Source organism: Loxodonta africana, chromosome 11 (genome assembly GCF_030014295.1).
Source record: "Loxodonta africana isolate mLoxAfr1 chromosome 11, mLoxAfr1.hap2, whole genome shotgun sequence".
Lineage (NCBI taxonomy): Eukaryota > Metazoa > Chordata > Mammalia > Proboscidea > Elephantidae > Loxodonta > Loxodonta africana.
The window spans coordinates 22,766,805-22,779,454 of record NC_087352.1 but is presented as its reverse complement, the minus strand read 5'-3'; the positions used below and the strand labels follow the sequence as shown (position 1 = coordinate 22,779,454).

Genomic DNA, 12,650 nt, shown 5'->3' with positions numbered 1-12,650 from the left:
ATCCATGTCCCTCAAATCCATTCCGTTAAGGATTGAATTTCCTCCCCCAAAATACGTGTTGAACTTCGGGACCTTGCACCTGTGCATGGCACAAATGGTTAAGCACTCAACTACTAACCGAAGTGTTGGTGGTTTGAAACCACCCAGAGGTGCCTTGGAAGAAAGAGCTGGAAAACCCTATGGGGCACCGTTCTACTCTGACACACGATGGAGTTGCCGTAAATTGAAATAGACTTGACGGCAACCAGTTTGGTTTTTTTTGTTTTGTTTTGTTTTGGCACCTGTAGATGTTTGGAAATAGATTTTTTTTCTTTCGTTATATTAATGAGGCCATAGCAGCGTAGGGTAAGTCCTAAACCTGATTACTCCTGAATTATAAAAAAGATTAGAATACAAAGATTCTATAGGAGAATCCTGATCAAAAGGGGGAAAATGCGGAACAGAACTTCAGAGTCTCATGGACTCCAGACCTTCTGGAGCCATGGAGGCTGGATGAACTCCTGAAACTATTGCCCTGAGATAATCTTTAAACCTTCAACCAAAAATATACCCCTGAAGTCTTCTTAAAACCAAGCCATAGTTTAGCTTAAGTAGTAAAAATGTCTGCCTTGAACATTATGCTCTTTTAAGAACTACCTATATGGGATCAAATTTCAAGCTGACAACAGGAATTTGAAAGATTAGATAGGAACCTTAGGGGGCAGTGAATTTATATTAATGGAGGAGGAACAACTCAGAGAAGGAAGGTAAGAATGGTTGCAAAGCTCCAGGAACGTAATCAGTGTCAGAATTTTACATGTAGAAACTGTTGAATTAATGTATGTTTTGCTGTGTATATTCTCAAAATAAAAAAAAAAAAGACGGGAATAGACACAGAGACACACAAATGGGGAACACAGACATCAAAGAACGTCAAAGAATTCCAGGAAATTCTGGCAGATACCAGAACTAAGAGGAAAAAAAAAAACCTGCCATCGAGTCGATTCCAACTCATAGTGACAAAAGGAATTGATACAGCTGCAACCCTGATCTGGATTTTTAGCCTCCAGAACTGTAAGAAAATAAATTTCTGTTCTTTAAAGCCACCCACTTGTGGTATTTCTGTTATGGCAGCCCTAGGTAACTAAGACTGTCACAGCACATCATTGGTCTCTCTGAACCACAGTTTCCTCAACTGTCCAATGGGACTAAGGATCCAATTCTTACTAAGCTTTTTGTAAGGATTCAGAGAAGGAATGTATGAAAAACATAAGTTGTTGTTGTTAGTAGCTGCCATCTTGGAGGTGCCCTCCATCTACTGGGGGAAATGGAAGACCACACTTTGGTTCACAGAACCCTGATACCAAGCAGTAGGTTATTGTTTTTGTAGTTAGTTGTCATCAAGTCATTTCCATCTCATGACGACACCATGTGTGCCGAGTAAAACTCCTGCACGGCATTTTCAGTCACTGAAAGTGGACATCACATTTGGTGAAGTAAAGGCCAATGAGGGCAAAGGCAGCCCTTGGTGAGATGGATAGGCACAACAGCCACAATAATGAACTCAAACATTGCCTGAGATCATGAGGATGATGCAGAACCAGGCAACATTTTGTTCTGTTGTATGTAAGGTTGCTGTAACGGTTAAAGTTATAAATTAACTTGGCTAGGCTATGATTTTCAGTGTTTTGGCAGATATTATGTAATCATCCTCCATTTTGTGATCTGATAGGAGCAGCCAGTCAGGTGAAAGGGGCGTTTCCTTGAGAGCGTGGCCTGCATCCAATATATTTGGATGCTCCAGCAAAACTCTCTCTATCCTGCATACAACTAGTCATCCTCTGACTTCTGGTTCTTGGGATGTGAGCCAGCAGCCTGCGGTCTGACCTGCAAATTTGGGAATTCAGTAGCTCCCACAGCCCCATAAGCCAGCAGCCTACTGTTTGACCAGTGGTATCACTAGGGTTGGTGTAACCCCTCTCCCCCATGGACCTCTTCCCATAACAGATCATACAGAATCTGGCCAGGCACCCAGGGACCCCCAGTGCTGCTGCCTCTAGGCACTCCCATGCCACATGTGCCACGACTTTGGCCCAGTGAGCTTGCAGCCCGTGGGCTGCCCTGAGCCCCCGGCTCCCACTGGTTGCCTCCCACACCAGCACCTGGTCCAGCTGCACCATGGAACCTGTGCCCAGCCAAGGACCCACCAGTGTCTCCAGCACCAGTGCCCATAGCTCGCTGTGCACAAAAATTTTACAGCCAGTCATTTTTGTGTCACCACTTTGACAGTGTTGCCTGGTGTGTTCTGTACCCCCGGAAACCCCCCTATTGATGCCACTGGTCTGACCTGCCGATTTGGGGTTCATCAGCCCACGAAACCACATGAGTCAGGAGAAGCCTAGACCTGAGGCCTGAACCATGGATTTGGGACCTGCCAGCCTCCACAACTCTGTGAGCCATTTCCTTGAAATAAGCCTCTCTTTATATATATTTGGAAACCCTGGTGGCATAGCAGTTAAGCATTACAGCTGCTAACCAAAAGGCTGGCAGTTCGAACCCACCAGGAGCTCCTTGGAAACTCTACAGGGCAGTTCTACTCTACCGTATAGGGTCACTATGAGTTGGAATCAACTTGATGGCAATGGGTTTTTTTTTTTTAATATATATATATATATTTATATATATACAATTCACTGGTTTTGCTCATCTAGAAAAACCAGCCTAAGGCAATTGCCATGAGTCAGAGGTGACTTGACAGCAGCTAACTATATAAAGAGTCCATATGGGCAGTGTTGGAAGCAGATTGCCAGGCCTGTCTTCCAAGGTGCTTCTGGATGAGTTGGAATCCTCAATCTTTTAACTAGTGGTTGAGCACTTAACCATTTGCGCCACTCAAGGACTCCTGAAAAAACACATACTAAAAAATAAAACCTGTTGCTGTTGAGTCAGTTCTGACTCATAGTGACCCTACAGGACAGACTAGAACTGCCCCATAGAGCTTTCAAGGCTGTAATCTTTTCGGAAGCAGGCGGTCGCATCTTTCTCCTGAGGAGTGGCTGGTGGCTTCGAACCGATGACCCTTTGGTTAGTAGCCAAGGGCTTTACCAGCGCACCACCAGGGCTCCTCAAAAAAGCATATATTAATTGTAAACCTTTTATCACTCTTAATTGTGAGCATCATTTCTGGTCCTTAGTGGCTAGAGTTCTACCACTGAACTACCACTGCCCCAGTGTCTGCAGCAGAAAGTATCATTATCAGAATATTTACTGCCCCTTCTTGTGGGAAGATTAGAGGTCCTGGCCCGTTGCTTTCAGACTGGACATGTGACTCGTGTTGGCCTATGAAATGTGAGCAAAAGTGAACCTACCACTTCCAGGTAGACACTTAAGAGCCTTGCATTGATCTGCCATTTTATCTTTTTCTTTGGCCACAAGACTGGTATATCCCAGATACAGGATTTGTGGTAGGCAGAATAATGCTCCCCCCGCCGCCCGCCGCCATGTCCATTCACCACTCATTTGTCAGTTTGTCTGTTATGGTTTGCATGTTGCTGTGATGCTGGAAGCTATGCCACTGGCATTTCAAATACCAGCAGGATCACCCGTGTTGGACAGGTTTCAGCAGAGCTTCCAGACTAAGACAGACTAGGAAGAAAGACCAGTGAAAACCTTATTGGTCGCAACAGAACATTGTCTGACTGTCTTGTGGGCACATCATCAGTAGGACTCCATCACTGAAGCAGAACATCATGTTAGGAGAAGTAGTGGACCAACAAGGGCAAAAGAAACCTTGGTGAGATGGATTTGCACAATAGCCACAATGGTGAACTCAAATATACCAGTGATAATGAGGATGTTGCAGGACCAGACAACATTTTTTTCTGTTGTACATGAGGCCGCCATGTCTGAGTTGACTCAACGGCAGCTATCTTTCTGTATAAAGATGGGGGCAATGTTGTTTAGTGGTAAAATTACTGCCTTCCACACGGGAGATGTGGGTTTGATTCCCAGCCAACACGCTTCATGTGCAGCCACCACCTGTCAGTGGAGACTTGCGTGTTGCTGTGATGCTGAACAGGTTTCAGCTTCCAAACTAAGATGGACTAGGAGAAAGGCCTAGAGATCTACTTCTGAAAATCAGCCCATGAAAACCCTATGGATGCCATGTAGGCTGGATGAACCCCCGAAATATTGCCCTGAGATAATCTTTAAACCTTAAACCAAAAATAGTCCCTGAAGTCTTCTACAAACCAGATAATAGTTTAGCTTAACTAGTAAAGAATGTCTGCCTTGAGCATTGTGCTCTTTTAAAATCTATATGGGATCAAAAGGAGCCCTGATGCAAAGGAAAGGAACAGACACTTCAAAGAAGATATTCAAGCAGCTAACAGACACATGAGGAAGTGCTCATGATCACTAGCCATTACAGAAATGCAAATCAAAACCACAATGAGATACCATCTCACTCTTGCATTACCACCCTGAATCAAAAAAACAGAAAATAACATATGTTGGAGAGGCTGTGGGGAGATTGGAATTGTTATGCACTGCTGGTGGGAATGCAAAATGGTAGAACCATTTTTGGAAAATGATATGGCACTTCCTTAGAAAGCTAGAAATAGAAATATCACACGATCCAAAACACTAAATAGACAGTAGATAAGCGGTAACTTTGGTGAAGGGTAAGACGGTACACAGTACTGGGGAAGCCAGCACAACTTGTACAAGGGAAGGTCATGGAAACTCCATAGACACATCCAAACTTCCTGAGGGACCAAATGGCTGGGCTGAGGGCTGTGGGGACTATGGTCTTGGGGAACATTTAGTTCAATTGGCATAACATAGTTTATAAAGAAAATGTTCTACATTCTACTTTGATGAGTAGTGTCTGGGGTCTTAAAAGCCTATGAGTGGTCATGTAAGATACTCCACTGGTCTCACCCCTTCGGGAGCAAGGAAGAATGAAGAAAACTAAACATACAAGGGAAAGATTAGTCCAAAGGACTATTGGACCACAACTACCACGGCTTCTATCAGACTGAGTCCAGTACAGCTAGATGGTGCCTGGCTACCACCACTGACAGCTCTGACAGAGATCACAATAGAGGGTCCTGGACAGAGCTGGAGAAAATGTAGAACAAAATTCTGACTCACAAAAAAGAGGACCAGACCTACCGGCCTGGCAGAGACTGGAGAAACCCTGAGACACCTTTTTAGCACAGTAATGAAGTCGCTCCCAAGGTTCACCCTTCAGCCAAAGATTAGACAGGCACATAAAACAAAATGAAATTAAAGGGGCACAGCAGTCCAGGGGCAAGGACTAGAAGACAAGAGGGGACAGAAAATCTGGCAGTAGGGAATCCCAGGTCGAGAAGGGAGAGTGTTGACATGTCATGGGGTTATTAACCAATGTCATAAAACGATATGTGTATTAACTGTTTAATGAGAAGCTAGTTTGTTCTGTAAACCTTCATCTAAAGGACAAAAAAAAAAAAGTAAAAACAAAACAAACAAAAAAAGCAACCCTGGTGGCATCTTGGAAACCCTGGTGGTATAGTGGTTAAGAGCTATGGCTGCTAACCAAAAGGTTGGCAGTTCAAATCTACCAGGTGCTCCTTGGAAACCATATGGGGCAGTTCTACTCTGTCCTATAGGATCTCTATGAGTTGGAATAGACTCGACAGCAATGGGTTTGGTTTGTGTGTGTGTGTGTGTGTGTGTGGCGTAGTGGTTAACAAGTGCTTGGCTACTAACTGAAAAGTTGGCCTAACTGGAAGGTTGCCAGTTCGAACCCACCGGCTGCTCCATGATGTGGCAGTCTGCTTCAATACAGATTTACAACCTTGAGGCTGTTCTCTGTCCTATAGGGTCGCTGAGTCGGAATCGATTTGACAGCACTGGGCTTGTTTGGTTTATATGGGATCAGTTTGACAACAGCAACTCGAAAGATTAGAGAGGAAATGTAGGGGCAGCAAGTTTGTTAATGAGGGACGAACAACTCAGAAAAGGAGGGCAAGAATGGTTGCAAAACTCAAAGAATGTAATCAGTGTCACTGAATTGCACCTGTAGAAATTGTTGAATTGGTGAATGTTTTGCTGTGCATATTCTTGACGACAACAACAACAACAAAATAAAATTATTTAGAAAAGAGAAAGGCGGGAAGAAAACCCGATGGATTATAACAGTAAGAGATCACGGGGATAGCACAGAGCTAGGCAGCGTCTCATTCTGTTGTACATGGGGGTCGCTATGAGTCGGGGACCAACTCACAGGCAGCTAACACCAACCGCCACCACAGACACACAGAAAGAAACGAGGAAGGATGAAGAAAAGAGAATGACTTTGTTTTATCAGAAAAACAGGGAAAGTGAGCAGAAGTGAGACTTCCTTGTGAGTTGAATAGCTCCTATGGTTTCCTAATCATCCCCAACTTCCTCCTCTTCAGAGGGAACGCCCCTTGGTAAGTGGGGCAGGAGGCAACTGGAGGGTGAGAAAGCACTATTTCAGCAGAAAGACTTGCCTCTCTTATTCTTACAACCTCAGGCAGCAGGGAGCAAGCCCCAGCCTCTTCTCCTTTCTGCCTGCAAATGATCAGATGGTGGGTATGTTGGGATCCCCACTAGTTCTACGTATAACCAACCTCCTAGTCCCCCGATCTTCTCCTTCAGGGCCCATGCTCTGAACCCTGGTCAGGGATGGCAGAATGTGTCCTCCACCGCCTGGTCACCTACTTAGAGGAACTTGAGGCTGTGGACCTGAAGAAGTTCAAGTTACACCTGGGGACCGCGGCACAGCTGGGGGAGGACAAGATACCCTGGGGACGGATGGAGACCGCTGGCCCCCTGGAAATGGCCCAGCTGCTTGTGGCCCATCACGGGTCAGGGGAGGCCTGGCTGCTGGCTCTTAGCGTCTTTGAGCGGATCAACAGGAAGGACCTATGGGAGCGAGGGCAAAGAGGACCTGGTGAGGGGTAAGGACGGAGGAGGGATGGTCGAGGCTGGAGCCCGTTTCCCTTCTTTCTTGATAATCCCTGCACCCAGGAGACCTGGGATTCTAATATCATGCTTTTGGTCTTTGTTTATGCTGTGTCTTCTGCTTGAAATACCCTTCTACCAACTTTCATTTCTCCTCCTCTTGACTCCATTCTTAGAGAATATTTGGAGGTGGCTGGGGCTAAATAGGAGTATGTAAAATTGGGTCACATTTTTAAAATATTTTATTTTGCTGATGTTCAGAATATACACAGCAGAATATACACCAGTTCAACAGTTTCTATGTCTATGTGATGGTTAAGGTTATGTGTCAACTCGGCTAGATCATGATTCTCGGTGGTTTGGCAGATACTATGTAATCATCCTCCATTTTGTGATCTGATGTGAGCAATCAGTTGAAAGAGAATTTTCCTTGGTGGTGTGGACTGCATCCAATATATATGGATGTTCTGGCAAAACTCTCTGTCTTGATTCTGCATCCAACTCATCATCCTCTGATCTCTGGTTCTTGGGATCTGAGCCAGGAGCCTCACCTGCAGGTTTTTGATTTGTCAGCTCCCACAGTCCCATGAACTAGCAGCCTACCATCTGACCTGCTGATTTTGGTTTCGTCAGCCTCTGCAACCAGATGAGTCAGGAGAAACCTCCAGCCTGGTACCTGCTCCATGAATTTGGAACTTGCCAACAACTGCATGAACCATTTCTTTGAAATAAATCTCTCTCTATATATTTATATGTATAAGCTTTACTGGTTTTGCACCTCTAGAGAACCCAGTCTAAGACAATGGATAATTTGGTGACATTGATTACATTCTTCAAGTGGTGCAATCATTCTCACCCTCCTTTTCTGAATTGTTTCTCCTGCATGAACATAAATTCACTGCCCCTCGGTGCGAGGGATCACTTTTATATGGCCTTTCTCATCATGGTCTTGTAACTTTCACCAGTTGATTGGGTGGAATATGCAAATAAGGTGTTTTTGGCCCACCAAGGGAATTGGACAGCTTGCTAACAAAGCCAATAAGATGCATAGAAAACTTTCAGGAGTGGGACCATGCAAATAAGGTGTATGGAACCCAAATGAGTGGATTGGTCAGTTCTGCCATCCTGATAGGCTCTTAAAATGAGCCATCCCAGAGGTGGAAAGGGTGGGAGGGCCTCACTACCACCAAGAAAGAAGAACCGGGAGTGGTTCATGTCCTTTGGGGTCCCTGCACTGAGAACCTCCCAGACTCAGGAGATAGAGAGAGAGCTGTAACATGAGAGATGATGCAAGACTGTGAGAGGCAGCAGCACAGAAATGGTGGCAACAGAACCAGGAGACTGCCACAAGACAGCTCAGTGGGCTTCCCAGTGGTTACAGTGGGCATGCTGACCCACAAAGTGAGAGGGCTGAGCTCCTTTTGGCAAGGGGCTTCCTGGCAGAGTGGGTGCCTCCAGGCACTTACTGGTGGAGCTAAAGAGCTTTGGAACACTTGCCCAGGCAGGGCAGAGGCCAGGCTGAGGGGCTGAGGCGCCAAGGGCCAGAGAGAGGCCTGCTTGCGGGCAAAGCTGAGAAATAGTGGTCCAGACCAAAGAACTGTGTCCTGAGTCATTCCTGATCCCAAGTTGTACCCTGTTACTCCCCTAATAACCAAAAAGAAAAAAACCAAACCCAGTGCTGTCGAGTCGATTCAGACTCATAGCGACCCTACAGGACAGAGTAGAACTGCCCCATAGAGTTTCCAAGGAGTGCCTGGCAGATTTGAACTGCTGTCCCTTTGGTTAGCAGCCATAGCACTTAATCAGTATGCCACCAGGGTTTCCTACTTCCTTAATAAGCCCCATAATCATGAGTATTGTCTGGGAGTTCTATGTGGCCATTGCAGAGAAGTAGAGAGTGCCATGGAAGGGATGGCTGGTGTCAGAATTGATTTAAAAAGTTGGAGAGAGGAGGTATGTCTGAATTCCTGCTTCATAAGAATCATCCTTGGGCTGTTGATTTTGATTCCCCTTCCCTCTTGTGAACTTAGAGGAGGTCAGATGCCCATGCCATGGCATTTTTAGATTCCTCTAAGGTTCCTGTCTAATCTTTTGAGTTCTTCAGGCTTTCTGGAGCCACTGAGGTTGGATGAACGCCCAAAACTATTGCCCTGGGATAATCTTTAAACCTGAAACTAAAAATATTCCCTGGAGTCTTCTTAAAACCAAACAATAGTTTAGCTTAATTAATAAAGAAAGACTGCCTTGAGCACTGTGCTCTTTTAAGATCTATCTATATGGGATCAAATTGACAACAGCAACTGGAATGATTAGATAGGAACCTTAGGGGGCAATGAGTTTATGTTAATGGGGAGGAACAACTCTGAGAAGGAGGGTGAGAATGGATGCATAACTCGAAGAATGTGATTGATGTCATTGAATTATACATGTAGAAACCATTGAATTAGTGTATGTTCTGGTGTGTATATTTTCAACAACAAAATTTTTATTTAATTTTAAAAAAGGAAAAAAAAAATGCTTCTGCTCACATAGCTGGTTCCTGCCATTCAGCCCTCAGATTAAATGTCTCATCCTCAAAAAAGCCTTTCCCAGCTGCCCCCAAAAAATATTCCTTCCAGTCACTCTCTGTCATATAATCTTGTTTAATGTTAGGCACTACATCCATCATTATCTGAACTTATATTAAGTGTTTATTTCTTTATCATTATAAATATAAGCTCCTTAGAGCAGGGACCTCATTTTTTTTTATTGCTATGTATTCAGTTCTACAGGGTCGCTATGAGTCGGAATCAACTCAAAGGCACTGGGTTTGGTGGGTTATTCAGTGCCTAGAACAATGCCTGGGTAAAATTGGTGCCCAGTATATGTATATTTGTTGGATGGTTGGATGGCTAAGACGGTTGAGGGAATGAAGGCAAGAGGGAGGGATCAAAGCTAACTCAGAACTTCCTAGTTGAGGGGTTTCAGTGGATGGATGGAGGTGCCAATTACCATGATAATCAAGCCAAATCCTTTGCTGTCAAGTCGATTTCAACTCATAGCAACCCTGTAGTACAGAGTAGAACTGCCCCATAGGGTTTTCTAGGTTGTACTTGTAGTGGCCCTATATGACAGAGGAAAACTTCCCCATAGGATTCCCAAGGCTAAATCCTTATGGAAGCTGACTACCACATTTTTCTCCTGTGGAGCGACTGGTAGGTTTGAACCACTAACCTTTCAGTTAGCAGCTGAGCAATTAACCACTGTACCACCAGAGTTCCTAGTTACCATGACAGGAAGCCAGGAACCGAAGGAGGGCAGGTTATGGGGAACAGGTAATGAACTCCATTTTTAACATAGCAAATGTGAGGTAAATACAGAACAACCTGGAGTGGGGGTGGTCAGGGAGTTATCACGTAGCCATTTGGATGAAATATTAGATGGTATTATTGGGTTTCTGCCAGATACGAAAAGAAGCCCTGGTGGCGCAGCGGGGAAGTACTCAGCTGCTAACCGAAAGGTTGGCGGTTTGAACCTACCAGTCGTTCCACAGGAGAAAGATGTGGCAGTCGGCTTCCATAAAGACTACAGCCTTGGGAACCTTACAGGGAAGTTCTACTCTGTTATATAGGGCCACTATGAGTAGGAATCGACTCCAAGGCAAAGGGTCTTAACAGGTATGTGGTAGCTGATTTCTCAAAACTTCTGTTCCAGATGCTCCGCCTGCCGCCCCGCCCTCACTGGAGAGACAGTCAGGACGTCCTGTGGAAGCCTTTCTTAGTACAAGAAAAGGTGAGTCATGAGGCGTGTATCCATTAGAATGCATTAGACTGCAAGTAACAGAATATCCAACTGACGGTAGATTAAGCACAAAGGACACTTGTTTAATGTCCATAACAAGAAGTCTTGGGGTGGGTGGTTGAAGAATTAATGTAGTAACAATACCATCAAATCCCCAAGTTCGTCCTGTGCTTCAACTCTGCCAACCTCCACATGTTGGCATTTTGTCCTAAGATTTATGACCTCATGATTGCAAGATGGCTGCTAAGCCGTCTTACGCAAATGAATTACAAGCAGGGACAAAAAGTAGAGGAAGGGACTTTCTTCCGCAAGAGTCTGTGTCATTTTATCCAGGAATAAAATCCTTCCAATAAGCTTCTTTTCCCTTAGCAGTCACATTGCTTTTATTAGGTGCCGTTGAGTCGGTTCCGACTGTGTCCAACAGAATGAAATACTGCCCTGTCCTGCGCTATCCTCACAATCTTCGTTATGTTTGAACCCACTGTTGCAGCCACTGTGTTAATCAATCTTGTCAAGGGTCTCCCTCTTCTTCACTGACCCTCTCCTTTACCATGCACGATGTCTTTCTTCAGGGACTGGTCCCTCCTGATAACATGTGCAAAGTATGTGAGACATCTCACCATCCTCGCTTCCAAGGAGCACTTTCTTCCAAGACAGACTTGTTCATTCTTCTGGCAGTCCATGGTATATTCAATATTCTTCATCAACACCGTATTTCAAAGGCATCACTTCTTCTTTCGTCTTCCTTATCCATTGTCCAGCTTTCACATGCATATGAGGAGATTGAAAATACCATGGCTTGGATTCAAGTGCACCTTAGTCTTCAAAGTGACATCTTTGCTTTTTAAGACTTGAATGAGGTCTTTTACAGATTTGCCCAATGCAACGCATCATTTGATTTCTTGACAGCTGCTTCATGAGTGTTGATTGTGGATCCATGTAAAATGAAATCCTTGGCAACATCAATCTTATCTCCATTTATCATGATGTTGCTTATTGGTCCAGTTGTGAGGATTTTTGTTTTCTTGATGTTGAGGTGTAATCCATACTGAAGGCTGTAATGTTTGATCTTCATCAGTAAGCGCTTCAAGTCCTCTTCACTTTTAGCAAGGAAGGTTGTGTCATCTGCATATCACTGGTTGTTAATGAGTCTTCCTCCAATCCTGATGCCACATTCTTCTTCACGTAGTCCAGCTTTTCCAATTATTTGCTCAGCATACAGACTGAGTAAGTATGGTGAAAGGATGCAACCCTGACGCACACCTTTATTGATTTTAAACCGTTCAAATGACTGCCTCTTGGTCTATACACAGGTTCCTCACGAGCACAATTAAGTATTCTAGAATTCCCATCTTTTGCATTGTTATCCATAATTTGTTATGATCCACACAGTTGAATGACTTTGCATAGTCAATAAAACACAGGTAAACATCTTTCTGTATTCTCTGCTTTCAGTCAATATCCATCTGACATCAGCAATGATAACCCTGGTTCCACGTCCTCTTAATTCAGCTTGAATTTCTGGCAGTTCCCTGTCAATGTAGTGCTGCAACCCCTTTTGAATGATCTTCAGCAAAATTTTACTTGGTGTGATATTAATGATGTTGTTCAATCATTTTCGCATTCTGTTTGATCACCTTTCTTTAGAATGGGCACAAATACGAATCTCTTCCCGTTGGTTGGCCAGGTAGTTGTCTTCCAAATTTCTTGGCATAAACGAGTGAGCACTGCCAGTGCTGCATCTGTTTGTTGAAACATCTCAATTGGTAGACCGTCAGTTCCTGGAGTCTTGTTTTTTGCCAATGCCTCCTGGCATAGTAGGCCATATGATTGACTGATTCAAAATGGCCAATACCAATCCATTTCAGCTCGCTAATGCCTAGGATATCCATCTTTATACCTCCCATTTCATTTTT

At 44.3% G+C, this 12,650-nt stretch overlaps 1 protein-coding gene across 1 annotated transcript in view; it reads left to right on the top strand.

The window, feature by feature from the left end:
* The first annotated feature begins 6,466 nt into the window (after positions 1–6,466).
* NLRP12 (NLR family pyrin domain containing 12) overlaps positions 6,467–12,650 on the top strand; it is a 32,606-nt gene continuing 26,422 nt past the window's right edge. The window contains 3 exon segments of the mRNA XM_010587010.3: positions 6,467–6,932; positions 6,934–6,950; positions 10,648–10,725. Coding sequence (XP_010585312.2) covers positions 6,676–6,932; positions 6,934–6,950; positions 10,648–10,725 — 352 coding nt within the window. The 5' untranslated portion in view covers positions 6,467–6,675.